Genomic DNA, 21,328 nt, shown 5'->3' with positions numbered 1-21,328 from the left:
ATATATAATATATAATTATATATAATTATATATAATATATATATATATATATATATAATTACATATAATATATAATTATATATTATATATTAATTATATATAATTATATAAATTAAATAATTAATTAAATTATATTATTAATTTAATTTATATATAATTATATAAATTAAATAATTAATTATATATAATTATATAAATTAAAAATTTTATATATAATTATAGAAATTAGACAAGAAAATCTTACTATAAGAATTAAAAAGGTGATAAATAATATAATCTTAAATAAATAATAAATAATATATAAAAAATAAATAACAAATAAATGATAAAATAATAAAATAAATAATTTGTTTGATGACATATACAGACATATTAGATGATGGTTGACCGTTATAGCGATGTCCATATCCATATAGTTCGAGAAACTCGACACAAAGTGCTATATGAACCGGCTATATGAATCACCCACACTCATTGTTTTCCGAGAGAGTTACCGGAGATACGACAGACAGAAATGATAATTTAGCATCATTATTATAAACGTCTGAGAGACGATGGTGAAGCGGGTGCTGTAACAATCTGTAGGCGCGTACGTGGAGTCGCGAGCATAGAATTAAACGATTTCATTAACGGAGCTTCAGGCCGAAATATCGATCGCTATCTTGACGGTTGCAAGTAGTGCGTGCTTGTAACTTCATCCGTTCATTTTAACTCTGTATTCTATGGTTTTGTCAATAAATAATCTTTGAAATATTCGATATTTTTAAACCTAAATTAATAAATATTTTTTCATGATCATCTATCTCAATTTGTACAAAATGTCTCATAATACTTTTAATACTGATATTGATATTAATTTTTATTAATTAATTAATATCATTATAAATGTGTATAGTGCAATTTTAGAGAAACTTTGATACAATAATTTATAAAAAATTTGAAATTTAAATTATAAATGTCAATGAATACATTAAGACATTTATTTAAAATATCATTAAGACGGCGTAGAAAATAAAATTTTCTTCCTTTAGAAGAATATATTGAAAATGGAAATTTAAAAAGAAATCATAAGATTGTATGAGATTGTTCCTCACATATGTATATTTCATTTAAACTTTATAGTTAGAATTATAATATTCTTTTTTGTTTAAGTCACGTTAAGAAATGAAAGATAACTTGTGAGACGCAGTTCCTAATCAAATGATATCTCATTCATCAGGCGTATTTAGCATTTAACTCTTACAATAGCGGCATTATCATTTGTCCGTGACAACTTTCACTACATGTATATACGTCCCGCCTACTTCTTGCTAACGTTAATTAAACATCATTTCACATTTGCAATTCAGTACGCAATTAAAGTGTACTCAACACTCAATAAAAAATTTAGCAATATTAGAATTTTTTCGTAATTTAGTTTTCAAGACGCATTACTTTCCCTTGCTGCGCACAACATTCAACAATGATGACATCTTCAACGCCATTGACGCAAGAGAAAAATTAAAACGAGCTAAATAAGGAAAAAAGAGACAGCAATTGTAGCGTTGTTGGAATCGTTATCACACGGTAGAAGGAGCAGGCGTTGAAGGTCGGCAGACTCAAGAGTTGATACTGAAGAGATGATTACGCGAAGGCGGCCTCATCTTGCGTAATTAACATCATTAAAGCACCGGATATTAAATAAATTACAAATAATTATGTTCAACTATGGCACTAATGATCGTTGTAAACTGCGATCATGTACGCCGTGAAAATATTGATTACGAGACCGTAACTCCAACTTCTCTGATTACTTTCGAGCGAAAAATTTAACATGTTTCTATTTTAATTTTACATTTTTTGTTTATAACTTTTTTATTTTTCTCTTTTATTTTCCATATAAAATAGAACTGTATTGAAAATTAGCTTCAAAAAATAATATCTCCAAGCACATTAATGGAATTAATTTGTAAAATAAGAATCGAGTTTAATTAATTTTAAATAGCCATCAAGGAAAATTAACGAAATGATTTATTTTTACGCAAAACCAAAATATTTTATAAAAAAATATATAGCAATGTAAAAGCGGAAATATATCGTGCATATTAATATTAATAATTATCAATCTTTTATCATTATGGCTATTGCTTCGTAACGGTGCGAGATGGACCGGTTTTCTAATCGGGAAAGAAGATTAGGGCAAGACGCCGCGATCTGGGATCCTCGGACGGAGGCTGCCAATCGCGGCTCCGATCGACCGCATTATAATTCAAATGGTTCCATTAAGTGCGTTCACGCGCTATTAGAGCTGCGCGGATTCTCTCGCCTTTCCTCACGATGCCTTTTCTCACGATTGGACTTCGTGGATGACGATGGCGAAAGTGCATCATATCGATCCCCTCGGTCTTAACGCCGTTTCCATTAGGTTAACGACCTGTACTTGATAAAATATTCACGATGCGGATAAATACAATGTGATTTTCAAGATTATGAGTATCGGATAAACACCTTTGCGGAAAATAGTCGGCGAACGTTATCGCTAATCTGCATATTATTCCTCTATTATTTTCTCATTCACATTAAATTAAAAGGCACGCGTATTTCGATAACGAATTAGATAGTTTTTTTTCTTTAAACATGGCTACGCGAAGACTCGATAAACTAATATAATATGAGAATTAATTTTAACTTCTTGACAGTAAACTTTTAAATCATGCAAAAGTTGAACGCGTTTAATCAAGTTTGCGCTCAAGTAAAGTTAAAGTTTGATACGGTTCCGCAATAGATATCAGAAACACATTATTTTCACGATCTAATTAATTACAGAGTAATCCCGCGGACGTTTCCAAGTTTACAAGTTTGGATTAACTGTGAATCTCGGTAGAGAGTAAAGTTTCGACCGCGCTATCAGGGGTGAAAAACACCCTCGAGTGGCGACTCCTTGGAAAGTGGCGCCTGCCAACGGAGACGCCGAGCACTATTGGCGTCCCGACGTCGCAGCATCCTCGTAATCATGTTTCTGTGGCTTGCCGCTAGATTGAGATACCAACCGTTTTCTATTGCGACACCGGGTATATCGCGAGCTGATAAAGCAGATCTTGCACTGCTGCATGAAACTTAAACTCAATAAACTAATCGCTAATAAAATGATAGTTTCGTACACCTTGTACTTTAAAAAAATCTTCTATTAGATAAAGTGCTTTTTAATCCGATAAATGTCAGTTGTCTGCTCTTACTTTGATAATATTGATATTTATTTAGACGAAATAAAAACAAAATAGATTAGACCAAAGAAAATTGTTCGCTCAATTCATTAATGTTCAATTATATGTTAAGACGATATATTTTATAATTAAGAAAACAATATATTTAGAAATAATTTTGTTAGCAAAATATCAATTTTGAGATTGCATTCTTAACATATATTTATATATCAAAAATAATAAGAGGAAGAAAGAAAGGAGAAGATTGTTCTCATATGTTAAAAATTAAATTGTTAGGAATTAAGATATTTTTGCACGCAACATTTTTTGTATACATGCAATTTGCCATCTGCCAATAAAAGTATTTCGCAGCTTTGAAGTTGAAAATTTCTGCGGGCCTCTGACCTACGTGGTACAAACGCTGCATTGTACTATTTTCATACGCATATTTCGCCGTGGTCCGAACGTGCACGGCATCGAGTTTCTCTCGTAGCAAAATATCCATATTCCCATTCGTCGACCGATCCCGTGAAAATCTGCCTCGTTAAGCACCTCGACGTATTTGAGGCGGCGTATCCGCGCGTGCTCGCACAATCCATCAAAAGCCAACGCGGCAGCCGACGAATTCATCGGTGCAGATCAATGCGGGATGAAAAAAGGCGGCGAATGAAACGGTCTCTGTGTGTGATGAAATATAAATCGCTATCAAGTGCCGTAAAGCCTGCGAGTTACTATCAACAGTTGTAAAGAGGCAAATCAAAAGACCATAAAGAAATAAATCCCTATCAGGAGCCGTAAAAAATAAATTACTATCGTGATTCGTTGGATTTGTATGTCTCTCGGAAGATATACTCGTATCAATCAATATGAAATAGAAGTATACAGCAAGCGAGATAGTTTGTATAAAAAATATATGGGCTGAATTTAATTATACATGTAGATCGTATAATATAAAATGGAGAAAGAGAAAGATAACTGGTCAATAAATTCGCTGAAACAAATAACACACTGCTTATGTGACATAGACGTAAATATAAAATACGATAGTTAAATAAATAATTGATTAAATTACAAGAAACTCAATCATCAACGCGAGGTTTTGGATGGTCTTAGTTAGCACATACGAGGTCGATAATGTGTCAAGCTATCGCTTGATTAATCGCTTGATTAAAGGTCGCCAGCCAGAGAACCTTTAGATTACCATCGCCTATACTCGAAGCTAATTAACTCTCGACATGCACGACAAATCAATCGAGTCTTTCAACCGGCCTTAAATTGGATCCATAGAGAAGCACACGCGAGAGGATATTGAACCGAGGATGAGATGACAAAGTCTACATGAATATAGACAATGTGTGTCAACTTCCTAAAAAAACTTTGTGTATTATAAAAATGACTTGATTACCACGGCGTTGAAATATTTTTTATATGTATGAATTGTAATTCTATTAATATATATTAAAGTTATATTTCTACAATATGATAAAAGCGAAATCAATTCATCAGATGTAATCAAATAGAATCTTATTATTCTAATAAGAAGTAAAACAAGACTAGGAATCAAAAACGTAGGTGCGTGACATTAATAATATATTATAATAAAAATTTTGTAAAGTCACTTATCTTACATACAATAAGAAGCGTAAAAATATATATTTAAAATGACTCGAGAACGTTTCAACTCTGCTCTGATTGTGAGTCCTTTTCAAAGTTAAATAGGAAAAACATTCTTTCTATAGGGAACTTCTTTCTTTATTCAGTTAAGTTGTGTTTTAATAATATTATGTTCTAGTTATGTTAGAATAGATAGTTTCTCGCAATTATAATGTATAATTTTCTTTTAAATTATAGAAATATTTAACATTAAGGAACTTTAAAATTCTCTCTATTAAAAATAATTGTAGCAAATAATTTTGTTAAAAATTTTGTTCACAAGAATCAACTATATAGATTCAGTCATTTCAATTCCCGCCAAACATCCTTAAAGAATTATGTTTTGTTTTTTTTCTAATATACAATACCTTTTATATTTAAATTTGTTTAATCAACTTTTTTGAATAACCGAAAGCGTGTAAAAACAACGTGCAAAAAGGTTAAATTAACAGGGCAACGAGATAGATTAAATTTACGAAAAAGAACATAGGATGCGTTTTCCTTCTATAGAAATCGCAAAAGCTCTCTGACGCCGGCACTTTATACTACGGCTTAACTACCCTTTGATATTATCTCCAACGGTACCTCTACTTTGTCTCTACCAACGACTCTTTACGACCGTAACCTCTGGTCTTCAGTACTAATACAGAATCGAGGTTTGATCTCTTTGAGACGAAAAATACGAGCTAATTGGCGTATATTCCACCGCGGTAGCACCAGGGCGTTCGTTAGTCACGATATTCCTAGGAGACGAATCCTGGAGAATCGCTCCTCTTTGAGACCGTAATTATTGTCTTTCGTATTATTTCCTTTCGTATTATTACCCCCAGAGAGGCGACCATGCGACTCGGCCGATTCGCGACGATAATTACTATCTGTTTCGTCTCGTGTTTTCTCTGGTAAAAATCTCGTATACTTTTCTTGGTTCGACAAATTCTTCATATGCTGTGAAATATATTCCTTTCATATAATTTCCATGCAATTATCACAAACGAATATGACGGATATGACGAGATTTCGCATTTCCGAGCGTTGCCAAATAGTTCTCTCGATGCATTTCAACGATTCTTTACATACATGTGTAATGCGTAGTATGGACTTGTACATCTGTATGTTCGCGCACGGTGGTATGGTTCAAAATGTACTGATGTAACTACGCTAAACACCGCCTAATGAACGCATACGGGCGGCTCTTTGGTACAAAGGTCCTCTCTCTGCTTTATATAAAGCACAAGTGAGTTATTTACATTGTGGTCGACAGAATTTCAAGCTGCGCGAGGTTCTAATGAACCTTTACCTCCTCCACCCATCTTTCACCGCCATCATCATCTCCCATTGCTACACACATCGTCTAACCGAACGGCTTCATTCGGATCCGTCAGTGTATCCGCTCGTTAATTAATTAAAATCCGAAAGCGAAATCCACATCGTCGCGAATATTTTAGATACCTCGAAAGCTTTATGAAGAAAATACTTCAAACTTCCTGACGCATCCCCATCCCATCCTTTATTTGGTCCGCGTCTACGGTCACCCCCGGGGAACGAGGATTCATTGCGAATAGCTGTAGAACCTTCGCCGCACGAATATTTACGAAGGGTGGTCACGAATACGGCAAAAAAAGGAGTATTTAATGAAATGTACGTACCAAGAAAGAAAGAGAGGGAAGATTAGAAAACGAATGCCATGGAAATCATAAAAATACCATGAACCAGAAAATCGTAGAATCTCAATGATCAGCGTTTAATCACTGCGCGTACAATTTCCCTCGATGCACACGCTGACGCGTATATTTTTTGCGGCTGAAGCTACTCACTTATAATTAATAGGTTCGCATTGCATATGTTCAGGTTTTATATATTCATATACAGTTTTATATATTCATAAGTCTGAAAATCAAATAAAATCGACAAGATAAAAGTAGTCCTACAGTATATATGATAGAAAGAATTAGAAAATTATAGAGTTATATTATAATAGTTGTTATAAAATTATTAAAAAATGAAACTATTAATTTTATCGTTGAAAAATATATTGTGTAATATGAGAAAGAAAGAGAGAAATTTATTTTTCTATTAAAATTATTATAATTGAATCAGATATTAATCTTTTTCATATGCATTATTTTATATATACACATGTGTACATATTAAATAATTTTAAAAACATTGAAAGCAAAATCTTATTTTACAATTCCGGTAGGATGTAAATTTCTTCGCATAACAACAGAACAACAATATAATATGCAACAAAATTATGATGATACAATCCTAGACTTATGAATACTTCGACAGTTGCAACAATCACTTTTCTAAATAATCTTCAATTCTCTAATCTCTATTCATTTTCATTCTTTTTACAGTTCATTAGTTTCTCTTTCTCTTTTTCCTTCTCCTTCTTTTTTCTCTCTCTTTCTCTTTTCTAGTATGCTTGAGATTAAAATCTTTAACAACTATAAGTTATATTTATATCCACCCAAGTAATTACGAATATGAATCTTGACAAATCTTAAAGCATGAAATGTTTTATTCGACAAATTATAACTTAAAAAATTTCATAAGTATTAGTTATTATCAAAAAAATAAAATTATTGTGCGTGTATGCGTTTGCGTGAAGATTATAAATCGATTTCGTTAAAATCGTGACATATTTGTTCTTATTCTTTAAGATATTCTTAATTGTTCTTATTCTTTGAGATAATAATATATTTTAATTGATCCATTTATATAACCAAAAGATAAATTAAAAGCTGTTGTCTCTATATATTTCCAATACAAATCGAACGAAATGGAAACAATTGCACAGTAATTAACTGTAACTAGTTAAAAAAGTTTGCAAGATGCTGATAAAAAATCAAATGTCAACAACCATTTTTTTTCTAACTTTTTCTGACAGTGCTTATTAATGACGATTTTTATCTAACTAAGATATCAATTTCCATGATTCAATGCAAACGAAAAGCATCTTTTAATTAGACTGGAATTTTACTTAGACCGAGAGATTAATACGTTCCACGAACGATTCTTATCAATTTTAAATATAATATTGTAAAACAAATAAAGATGGAATAATAAATTAAAAAATATACTATGTATAATATGTGTTTGTATGTGTGTTTAACGAAAGTTAATTCGGAATCTTTTATCATAAATTTAATTAAATATAAATATTTTATTAAATATTTATTATTAATATAAGAATTTTACATCTTGGGCCGAGAGAAATATTTAATAAAATATTAATATTTTATTAAATATTTTTTTTGGCCTAAAAATGTAAAATTTTTATAGTGTAATTACCTTTTTATGTCGTATATTCCATCTTCATTACTTAGCTTTTCAATTATCAAGCTCAACTGTTATGCGCGCAGTTTGCGGCGTCCCGATAAAACCGCCCTCGAAAATCCCCAGCCTGGCGAACACCAGCTCCGAAAAATACTCCGACCACGAAGGCTTAACATCTCGGGGGTGGTATTATCCGCGAGTGGTGGCGGCCAAATCCCCCGGTTCTGCACGAACCAACGCTTGACTGAAGCAGATTGTTGGAGGAGATCAGCGAAGTGGGCAGCAACGACCCTGCGCTTCCTGGTTAAGTTTAATCAGCCGTAGCTATCCCGAGCCGTTTTACTATCCACTGTACTTTGATGCGAGAGACACACTTAATGGCACCTATCCTCGCGAGGAATTGATGCGATTAGAAACTCACTGTAAAATCTGCCGTTAAACTATGCGACAAAGTTGTGCGCAGTGTCGTCGGATGAATAAGCACGCATTAATAAACGCACCAGACGAGTTCGAGAAGCACGATCCTGATATATCGTCGTTGCATAAAGTTTTACAAAACTTATGGAGACCACTACACGATCGAATTATCGCTATAGATATTTGCTATGCAAATAATTTGGGCGACATATGCAAATAAGGATCAATTTCGAAATATCAATTCTTCATTGTATTATTTCTATTATTATTTGTATTTTATAAGAGACAAACTATATGTGCATGTGAGTGTATTTGTACGTGTATGAGTAAAATTGTGTATTAGATATATATAAAAGTAAAAAATTGTAACACTTAAAAGTATTAGAAAATAATTGAAAAATCATCGAGATCCATTTAACACATAAATAATTGTGTAGTAGAAATACCCTTATTTTTATGAAATATATGTTACAATATTAGTAATTAATTATACTTTATATAAAAAATGTAACGAAGAAAAAAGTCTTGAAATTGATTCTTTCTTGCAAATATAAATTCAATTAAAATTTTTGAATGTACTCACTTTTGTTGATTATTATTCGCAACGGGCATAGGAGTCGGCACTCTCGGAGGTGGAACTGGTATAGCTTTTCTTCGACCTCCACTAGTTTGATGTACCGTTGGTGTTACTCTTCCAGTTGGTGCTATTCGACCGGCAGTTCGTGGTCTTTCTGTCCGCATCTCCATAATATATATCTATAAAAAATGAAATAAAATATATGGTTATTTTCAAGAAAATATATTTTTTATTATATAATATAGAATTGCGATATATTTATATTCTTATTATTATTTAGTTATTATTAAATCAATTATTCTTATTATTTAGTTATTATTAAGTCAAATAATTATAGATACTTCAATAAAAGTTAAGTGTATTATTTGAGAAAAAATTAAACCAAATAAAAAAACCGTCAGCCATCAAAAGTTCGACATAAAAGTATCGTTTATCATAACTTTAACAGTACGAAAGATCACAGAAATGATAAACTTGAAAAAGAGTGAATGTTTGAAAAGGACTGACAAGAAAAACGAAAAAATGACTACCAGCTGGTATGATTACTAACGTTAAAACTTCCACTTCGTAGTATGTAGTCAGCTTCACAGTTTGCCTCTCTCTTGTGAGTCTGTTTCCCTTCGTTTATTCAAACTAGTTTAACGCGCCAAACAGGTCTGGATACGATTCAATAGCGTTACCATTAATTCTAGGAATATTATAAAATATATACGAAGAGCAAAAGATATTTTTTTGAAAGAAAAAGTCAAATCAATACACGTATGCGATGATATATTTTATAATTTTACTCTATTTCTAAATTTATCAAAAATAAATATGAAAAAATATAAAAATAAGCGCTAAACTATGTATAGAATAAATATTCTGATATTATTCTGATATTATTCTTTCACATATCTACTATTGTACAACCAACCGCAAGAAATATCTTTAAAAAAAGGATGAATGGTCCATGATAAAATTGTGGTATGTACTGAAGGAAATTCGCGAATGTGTGTGTGATGCTTCCCATATTCAACCATCCCCTCGCATGACAGTCGGAAGAAAGAAATGCGCCTGTATACAATTTTGCCGGTAGTGCAACATTGTTTTCGCGGATGTTTTAGCATGGACGATGCAACAACGGCAAAGAAGACAAGCAGAAAGAAGGAAGGGTAGAAAACGATGGCCAGTGTGATCATTATTTCTCTACGTGTATAGTCTACGAGATGGGGATGCCGGTGAAACAATACTAGCAAGGTTTAGTTTAAATATTCAGCCTCCGGCACGGATACGCAACGTTCGCGCTCGCGTGCGCATGAATGCAACAACTTGAGACATATCCATGTAGAAAGATAAAGATACAAGAAGGATACTTCCTGAGTGAGTTTAATGGACATAAAAGCTACGTAAAGCTTCGAGACAATAATATTAAAAAATTATTATAAGGTAAATTATATACATAAAGAGAGAAAGAAAAAAGCGAGAGAGAAAGAATGGAAGTTAAAGTCTTAAAAATTATCTTTATTCAAATGAAATATGAGATTTTTAATATCCTTATTTTCTTTTTTATATTTCTCTTCTTTTTTATATTTCTTTTCTTTATTGCTATTTATCTCAAAAAATTATAATAATCTATCTCGAAATTATTAAATACGATAATGAATAATTCGTTTTTTTTTACAGAAAATAAATTAAACGAGAAATAAAAAATAAACAATTTCTGCTCGCAGAAAAGAAAATATTTTTTATGCCTTCAAAATATATATTTAGTTACTAAATTATTTGAAAAATTTTTTAGTTTTGCACTAAAATTGACTTCCTAGTTCATTACGCATACTCTTTTTCTCTGTTTTTCGCAATTCGCGCACCTCGCATATTTGCGTTCGTGCACGGGAATAAAAAAGATTTCACGATTGCACGGATTCGCGCGCAACAAAATTTATTTCGTCACGCGAGCGGAGGCAAAATATCGCGATGTCAAGCGTCTGTCGGAGACGAGCCAGGAAAATAAACTCCCCCGCGAGAGCGACACAACCGTACCACGCCGACGGTTTCACAATGGGAAGCATCTGCTTAGCAAATTGCGAAAAATAATAACGTTTGCGCCCAAATCCGTGGCCTGGAGCACCGTAGGAGTCTGCGAAGCTACCGCGGTATACGTCGTAACACAATAACGCCCACTCGTAAAACTACGAACACGCAGATCGACGAGGGTGAATGCGAAAGCGGACGAGACGAGGGTGAGAGGTGCAAAACGAGCGCCGTACAAGCTCCCCTTCGCGACAGTGCACTCGCGAAAACAATATGTCACGCATATACACGGAGAATCATATACACACATACTCGCTCAGTTCGTCACACGTGACATCGAATCACTGAGCCGAAGGCGATTCCGGGACTTCTTTTGTGATCTTCACTTCCGTACCTTTGACGGCAAATGCATCGCCATCAACCATGTGTATATCCTGTCCAGAATACCATCGAGAACTTCGAAGTTTCGAATTAGTCGTCGCGATCGATTCGCAATCATTAGACATTAAAAATTTTCGAATTTATCGAATTTACCGAACTTCTTTACTTCGCAAAAATATGCTATAACTTAATGGATATTTTATTTTTGTTAACATTTTTTTCTCATGATTGTGCACAAAAATTAATAATTTTATTGTGTATATTTTATGTTAAGAATTTTAAATAATATTGTTTTAAATAATTCCATAATTTTAAATAATTCTATAAATTATTACTTAAAAATGTTATAAGCTCTCTAAAATACTCGTATATTAAATTAATGCACTCACATATTATGTGAATAAAATTCTTTTATATCGAAAGAAAAACAAAGAAGAAGAGCAAGATAATGCTTTTAATATCATCGATAAGAATTTAATAGATCATTCGTATTGTTATTATAAACCAGAGGAGTATGCGGAGAGAGTACTCATCTCAATTATTGATTCTCGTATCGCTGGCATTCAATGGAAACGCGCGGGCCAATGTTTAATGCGACATAATACGACATAACGGCATGACTAATTCATGCCATTATCGTTGACGCTAATCGCCATCTATCTGCGAGGATAATGAATACCGCAAATTAATAACGTTCGATTGACACATAACGTCCGAGCTTCATCTGTCGAGCGATGTGCACATTGTATTCCTAACAAGAGCACGCTTCCCAACCCCTTTAACTCTTTCACTGGTACATGTGCATTGTTGCATGTCGATCGTTACGCGTGCATCATCTTCTAGAGAATCGAAAAACGTCATTAACAAAAGAAGATACTTCCAATTTGATAGGCAGAATCAAATCCAAATAATTACTCATGTTTAATAAAAATGAAGATGCGATGTTTAATCAATTTATACATCATAATAGATTATTAATTCATGCATTATCATTGATATTTATCGTTGTGTAATAAATTAATAAATGTAATAAATTAATTTAATTCGCAGTAATTTTAACAATAATGTACTTTATAGACTTCCAATTTTTTTACATATATTCGCATTTGAAAATTATCTTCAAAGAATACGAAAGCACTATTAAGAAAAGAAAATTATCTATTATTATTCAAAGGAGAAATCATTTCTATTTGTTGTCAATAATATTCAATACATGTAGAATTGTACATTAGTTTGATTATTTTATGCATTATCATCGACACTGATCATTACAAGTGAATACGACAAATTAATAACAGCCAATTGATATATAATATTCCTAATCAGAATATATTTCGCAGTCTCCTAATTCCTTTATATCTACATAGTCGTTCATTAAGCACGCGCTTTCGGAGATTGGAAAAAAAGTGTCATTAACGAGTGAGGAAAAAAAGACGAAGAGGAAGAAGATAAATTTCGTTTTTCGCACGAGAGGGAGAAGGATGATGCATATTCAAAGGAGAATTTATCGACGATATTTCTCGACCGGGCAATGTCGACGTCGCGCAGCATCGGCTTCTGTCGATTCCTATTAATCATCGGCGCACAACTGCGCGTACCCGTATCAACACGCGACCGAAGATACATGTCGGGAGTTTCTCATGGCGCGATGCGATCGCCACATGTGACCACCGTCCGACGTTCTCATAGCGATCGCATATCGAAGCATCACGTGCACGACACGCGTATAACTGGCCTGTTTTTTCTAATATGTATCTCTAGATCACACAGAGGAATACAACTAAAAAAAATGGTAAATTTTCCAGCCTTTAATTCCCAAAAAACCAATATTAATTTCCAATGGATTTTAAAAAGTTTTGACTTATAATATATCTTATATATACGTAATAAAATATATACACAATATGAGTGCATGTATTATAGATATTTAATATGAAAAAGAGAGAGATTATAGCATTTAATTTGAATGCGAGAATTCAAATTAAAAAGAAACAATTATTCGCGATTTATAATTTTAAGATATTTTTTTACAATTTAATTATTTCATGTTCTATTTAGTATTCTATTAAATTATTTAATATATACAATATATATATATATATATTTTTTTTAATTGTAGATATATATTCTATATATTTACAATTTATCTATATTAATATTCTTTAGATAGTTTCTTTCCTTGTGAATACATAAAAATAATCTATAATGTAACTTGTATCTACATGATTAGTATTTTTCTATATTCTTTGATGTCATTTTACTTGTATTTATCGCGCGCAGAAAGTTTCCCGTAAACTCACGCACACATTGTATATGCGTATGGTTTCCCCATCCCCCCGATGTTTGTTTAAGCAAGTAAATGATCTATGTATCTTGTCCCGAGACGCGCGCGCGAGCGAACAGACTTTATAAATTCGGGACAAATTAGTTTATCTTCGGGCGATGTTTACTATACACTAAAAAGCCAACCGAACCGCACAGCCCACCCACACACAGCTATATCAAAGGCCCCGCTAAAAATATAACGCGTTTCTCATCACGATAGTCCTTCCCGCTTTTTCTAAACTTTGTCTCTCTTTCTAGTTCAGGAAGGTTCAGGAAGTTGATTTAGAGTATGGGAAGCATAATTGTACACGAATATTAATAATAATTTTTTAAAATAAAGTCAAGAAGAATAATTAATAGCAAAGTGTATCGGTTGGATGCATTTACATTAATTGGATATGCACTGGTGCACATTAATACGCACTCACTTAATTTTCTGTATCCGGTTGATATTAAAAATAATATAGAAAACTGAGTAAAGGTGTATTTAGTGCGCATTAATGCATTTAATCGATCTCGTTATGTATAATTTGAAAAAATATCTATATTAATATAGTTATAAAATTGTAAAAAATATCTAATGTGTTGATTTTTAATAATGACAGTAAAATAATTTATATTTTATAAAAAATATCACACGTTTTCCTAATAAAAATATATAGCACATATGTTTCTCATTTAAATCGCAATGTTGGATAATATTGGCGATCAATTTGTACAAATAAATGATGCAACAAACAAATTATATATTTTGTTCGCTTTTTTTAAACTACAATATAACGTTGATTCCATTATATAATGCATACAATTGCACTATTTTCTTGCAATTTTATGCAATGTATAATGCGCGAGAAATGAATTTCATGCTAATATGTATTATAATATACATACTATGGAAAGCATACTGTATATTAGAATCATTTAAATCAAATTTAATTCTATTAAATCCTTCTCTCTCTTTCTCACACATACACATACATATATATACACACATATTGAAAACAAATAGGATTATATTGGCGGAATAATTCTATGATGTTAAACTAAACATATAATCTAATCTGATAATATTTATCGGTTTAAAATCTAATTAACGTAAATCTTATCAATGCAATTCAAAACACTGTGAACTATTTTCTGCTCATCATATTCATTTCAAACGCCCATCTTGAATTATAACTATAATACCTCGTAGCAATCGCATTTTCTATTGCATTCTCAAGAGGAAGTCAAATTCAATCTCATTTACTGCTAATTCTCTCAATGCACTTGATTTAAACACGAAATTATTTATTTATACATAGTGTACTTTAGTGTACTTTAGTGTTTATAGTACGTACTATAATTATAACTATTATATAATAGTTATACTATAACTATATATATTATAACTATAATTATATAATTATAATTATAGTAATATATTATAATTTATGAAAGTTTTCAAAATATAAAATATATTCAAAAAAGTAATCTCTACAAATGTAGATAATTATTTTATGTAATAAACAATTTTTAGTGAAATAAATTTATATATCAATTCTTTTGATTTTAGATTTCTATTAAGATTTTGGTTTAAAAAATTAACGTAATATAATTCTAAAATATATAACTAGTTTTCGCATACTTTCAGGCTAATTTTCTTCCAGATCAATCAATATCGCTTATCCATTTTGCGCTTTCCACATTCGTTTCTATCGAATGACCACCTCTATACATTCGACAAATGTGACAAAATATTTCACACAGAATTGTGATCGATGTTGTTTGTTATCGAAAGGATTATCGTTGGTTAGTTTTCACACATGCGGTTGACAAAAGCTTTTAAACCATTTCTCGTTAAACACAATAAACTAACAAAGATGTAGCTACTGTCTTCTCATAATATATTTTATTATAAAAGATTATCATTTTTATATAAAAAATGAACATATAATTTATATAACATAATATCAAATTATACATCAAAATCTTATATAAAAGTTGTATATAAGAAATTTTTTTAATTGTATCTTTTATTAAAAAATAAAATCAATTCGGCTATTTTATTTCACATTGGAATATTTAACAATATTTTTACGTAAAATATATGAACATTTTATATATTGTTGTGTATTTCCTCCAATAAATTTCATAAATTTCAATAATAAAATAGTATGACCTAATAAATGTGTATTAAGCCATCATACAATAATAAGAAATTGAAAGTTACTTAAAAAAATTTAAAAAAACAGTAAATTAACATAATTTATCGATCCTAATTTGAAAAACTATGCTGAATATCCTGCGAGTTGTCGTGATCCATGAACAATGTTCGAACATGCAGTCAGTGGAACATATGGCGGGCAAATATAAGCGGAGGAAAAACAAATAGGTGTCCCTCTTTGGTCCCCCTCCTAACGATCTTCCCGCGTCCCTTTAACAACGCGGTCGTAGAACACGCGACAATGGCGAGGTTAATGAAAGACGTGGGTGCTAGTTATGGATGTCATAATTCAGTACAGACGGGGCACCATGCTATAACGCCAACCAAATCTCTTGGTCTACACCTCATACACGTTCCCCTTCCCTTACATGACTTCTGACTCACAGCCCGCGGGGGGTCCGCGAGAAATTCGGGGATAGAAGAATAGCGATGAGCGGGAGTGAATTCACGCTTATCGTTCGAAAACGGAAAACACTGAGAGATAAAAATAATTTCCTTACGATAGTTCTAATATTACAAAAATATTGTCTGAACGACTAAGAAAAATATTAATCAATTATGAGATGTAAATAATGTTCAAAAATATTTAAAAAGCTGAACATTCTAATTTATTATTTAAAATTCGTTTTTTACTTAAAAATCTTATAAAGTTAAAGATGTATTTTCAATGGGGATTATTTATAGTATATTTCAAATTTCCCTTAGTTCTTTCAAAAGTGTTAGAGATATTAGTGATATTATAATAACCACGACATTTCTGTAAAATCGGCATTTAACGAGATGTTAATTATTTACGCCGGTTAATTGTCTGCCAGAAGAGTTGTCTGCACTCGATAATAAGGCACAGCATTCAGAATTTACAAAATTAACAGTCCTTGGCGTAATGCATCTGCTACTCTCAGACTAATGCGATGTATCTGTATACTATGCTCTCTTATTTAATTAATTAATGGGAAACCAGGAAGACGCCGAGTTTCTTCTACAACTTCTTCTTAGTTAGTCTCAGTACCTTCTCTAGCTGGAAACGCTACGCATTGCAATTCTGACTAATGAAGTCCCAAGAGCTTCGGGTGTCGAACAATAAACAGTCCAAGTTAACCTCGGCGCAAAGCACGCGACGACAGTGCGTCTCTCTGCTTCTTTCGTATTTCTCTCCGATTTACGTCCTTGCCCTCTTCAGTCGCAAGAGTCCCGTAAACTCGCGGAACGACGTGCTTGTCGCACTTGCACGGCTACCTCCGAAAGGGGGCACTGAGGAAACCATGAAAAAGACATCATCTTTTCGTATTCCCTCTTCATTCTTTCATGATATCTTAACTCTTTTCTCGATTATTTGAATCGCAGAATTATAGTCGCCTCCACAACATTTTATATTTTATATTTATGTTATATATTGTTTCATGATAAATATTTTTTTATATTTATATTATAATAATTGAGAATAACACAACAAAAGAAAATTAATAATAATGCATTAATTTTTCTGCTCTATCTCGAGAAAGAGTCTTGACATGTATTTGTCAGAAAATTCACGTATTCGTCATTTCACGAGCAACCGCTGACCATAAATATTTAGTCACATAATTTGATGATTTAATTACATTGAGTGAGGATTTATTCGCCTAAAGCCGGTTATCATGGTGAAATAAATCGTTGGAGTAATTAAATATTCAGTCGCGAGCGCGTAACCGCCTGTTTAGTAAATCCCACACGAGCATTTCTGCGCCCGAGCGGTTCAAACACCGTTTATTCGTGGTGGATAATTAGTAAAGTACTCAAACGTCGATATTCGGCGATATTGCAATCTGTGGAACAAACCGCGCCGGTCGTCGCTCATGTTTCACATGCTAGCTCGATCATGCAGAGAATAGCTTCTGCGATTTAATTAAAAACGCAAATTTAATTAACGTCACGAAAAACATTAATTACAAGCTCCATGGATGGCGATGGGGTAATGTACGCTTTGTAACATTACCTCTGAAAGCTACATACGTCTGACTGCCTCGGAGTCAGAGGAATGGATTTTGCAATCAGCATTGAGAGATCGATATGATACCATATAGACGAATAGGAATTATTGCGCGACCGGTAATTAAAAATAACAAACGGCATAAGAACAAACGGTAGAACGAAAGAAGAACGGAACAAAATCAATAGACCTTTGAATCATCTGAACATGTTCCAAATGAGATCATCGACTTCTTTGTGTCGGAGATGATCTAATCGTATTTCCGTCGACTTTCTCCCTGTCGTCTTCCATCACCGAGTACATCCCCAATTATAGTTGCCTTCGTGTGCATCCGCCTGTTGTGCTTTTTTCGGTATCTATTTTCTGTATACTATATATTCCGTATTATTGTATGACTCATGCCAAAATTTTTCTACCACACTTTTGTAAAGATAGAAAAATTCGACTATCCTGTGATAATCTCTCACAGCAAAATAATATTCGTTACAAAGAAATTTTTTTACGTATATTTAAAAAAAAAGTATTAAAAAAGGATCTGTTAAAATATTAAAATTAAAATTGGCATAAACTTAATAAAATGAAAATTCACAGCTGTCTCAAAAATATTATTTAATCTTCAAACATTTTTAAATTTGAATACGAATTTTAACTTCATGCATTTTTTATTTTTTTAAAAAACAAAATATTTTATTTCTATTCAGATTTAAAAATCTGAAATTACGTCAAGATTTGTATATAAATTGACATGCGTTATAAACTTTTCATTCCGTTTGGCAACCGGTTGACAAGCAAATAAACCAATTAATCTATTGTAATCATACTATCGATGTTTATTACATCTCGATCGGAAGCGAGATCGCAATCAAGAATTGCTTTGCAGCACCGTTTGGAAATAATCAATCGTGTTGCGAGTATCGAGTCATCATCTCTCGTACAGATTGTCGATACCGTTAACCGTGCACCAAGTCCGTTCATTGCGCGTTTAATCATTACCGCAACCATTACTTCATCGCGTTATGACCCCGTCCTAACAAACCTACAAACGACAATTCTGTGTCGATTCACATGCACATAAATCACGTTAGTATATACAAACAATCATACAACATAAACGAGATATTTAACATTTTGATATCAATAATTGCTAGAATTAATTAATTAAATTAATGAATAATTAATTAACTTAGTAATTAATGAATAATTAATTATCTTAAACCGACGATTATATGAAGCACAATGACGGCCGCAACTAATACTCTAATCACAATTGTTAAATTGTTAAATTGTTAAATTGTGATGATATGCAATTCAAATAATTCGAATTATATTAAAATCTATACTTTATATATATATATATATATATATATATATATATATAAATAATTGTTTCTTTGATTTTAATTTTAACAACCATATATTTTAAGAATAAAAGATCTTTTATGCACACTAAATAGTAAAATAATAATTATATTTCTTTAGAAATCCGATTCTACCAATTAAAAAAAATTAATCTTCATAAATCTTTTTAAATCTTTATAAATCGGGATTCGTTATGCATATCAGGTCAAGTATGCGTATCTCAAAAGTCTCTATCTTTTTATCGCGCAAGTTTAAATGAGACGCACTTCAGTTTAACATTTCCGATTGCAACTCTTGCGCAGTTCCACTTTGCCATTTTTCAAAGAAAAAATTTTTACCGTTTTTATATTTAATGGAGAAATACTCTACACCTAAATCATTAATCATGTTCTTTTATTTTTACCTCTCGTGATTTCGATAATTTATCGTTCTATAAAATATGCGTTAAAATGATAAAGAGTAATCAAATCAAAGAAATTATTAATAATACCCAACAATTTCTCTATTTTTGTCTCTCCCGATCTCTTTCTCTTTCTAGAAATAACGATTTAAAATGAACTAGTATTAATGTTAACAAGCTATCATTTTTAGGAACTGGTGGATAATTTCATTCGTACATTAAACACGAACCAAAGAGATCTACGGCTGAGCCATCTGGCTGATATTACGAATTTCGACGGCAAATTTCGACAGGGGCTAATGAAGAGGTCCTACTATTTGATTAACCAATAACGGAGGCGGAAGTGATATATGCTCGCACTAACACATTCTCACTTCAAACACTCATACAATACAGTAATATCGTTAGAGATGCACTTCATAGTCAGGAGCCTTTAGCACCCACAATTGGGGAAGCAAAGAATTCCACAGATCTGTATCTCATTATCAATAAAACACAATGAATCACGTATTTTTCGAGTTAACGTAAACTTCTACAGCAAATAATATAAAAAACAAACTTCTAATCATAGAGACAAGATCCAATAAAATACGAAAATATATTGTAAGAAATAAGATATAAATAAAACAGATTGTTTATCTCTCTCATTCTCTCATTTTAAATATTTCAAATTTTTTAAGAATATAATTCTCTAAGAATTTTAAATGAAAATAATTTTCTTCAATAATAATAATAATAATAATAATAATAATAATAATAATAATAATAATAATAATAATAATAATAATAATAATAATAATAATTTGAAATAATAATAATAATTTGAAATAATAATTAAAAATATATATATATTTATTTTTAATTATTATTTCAAATTATTATTACAATTATTTATTTAAATATGTATAAATTAAATAAATACTAAATTATTAAAACATATATATATATATATATATATATATATATATATGTTTTAATATATATATATATATATATATATATATATATATGTATGTATAATCCTCTTTTTCACAGTAATTTCTTATTTTCTCCTATTAATGCCATAAAGACATTATTCTTTTATGAAGTGATCAGTTACGCTTAAAGTAACTACCGAGCGTAGAAATAATGGTCTCGCAGAGTGTAGAAATATTTTCCTCTCCCTTCAGTTACTACAGACTTCATAGAAGTAATCCTAGGTAAGTGGAGAATATCTCTTATACTCCTTGTGCTGACTGAAAAGTAATAAAACTGGATTACGCAGCGAATCCTTGCGCGGCCCTTCCTTCGAGTTTCCAAATCTCGTCCCTTCCAGAAGCGGGAAAATGGATTTTATGACACGCAGGGGTGAGAACGCGGCTGACTGACTTGCTGACTGACTGACTGATATCGGGAATCGTGTCTTTACTCGTATATACAGAGTGTCTTAAAATAACCGAATGTCCTTGTCATATATATTCTACATTCTACATCATAATATATATTTCCAAAACTGTCTCTTGTAATTTCTACAAATAAATCTCACATTCAATATTCACTGAAATATATAAATTTTTTTTTAAAT

At 31.6% G+C, this 21,328-nt stretch overlaps 1 protein-coding gene across 4 annotated transcripts in view; it reads right to left on the bottom strand.

Moving 5' to 3' along the window:
• The window catches only part of LOC105258023, a 328,244-nt gene that overhangs the window by 263,110 nt on the left and 43,806 nt on the right, over window positions 1–21,328 (bottom strand). For all 4 annotated transcript variants that reach the window (XR_003123324.1, XR_002192862.2, XM_020029615.2 and 1 more), the window contains exon 3: window positions 9,118–9,290. Coding sequence is in view for 2 of the 4 variants with exons in the window: in XM_020029615.2 (XP_019885174.2) it covers window positions 9,118–9,281 (164 nt within the window). In the remaining 2 variants the exon portion in view is untranslated. The remainder of the gene's footprint in view (window positions 1–9,117; window positions 9,291–21,328) is intronic.

Source organism: Camponotus floridanus, unplaced genomic scaffold, assembly GCF_003227725.1.
Source record: "Camponotus floridanus strain SB8 unplaced genomic scaffold, Cflo_v7.5 scaffold5, whole genome shotgun sequence".
In the NCBI taxonomy this organism is placed as follows: Eukaryota; Metazoa; Arthropoda; class Insecta; order Hymenoptera; family Formicidae; genus Camponotus; species Camponotus floridanus.
Note: the sequence above shows the minus strand (reverse complement) of the source record. Positions and strands in the feature narration are given on the sequence as shown.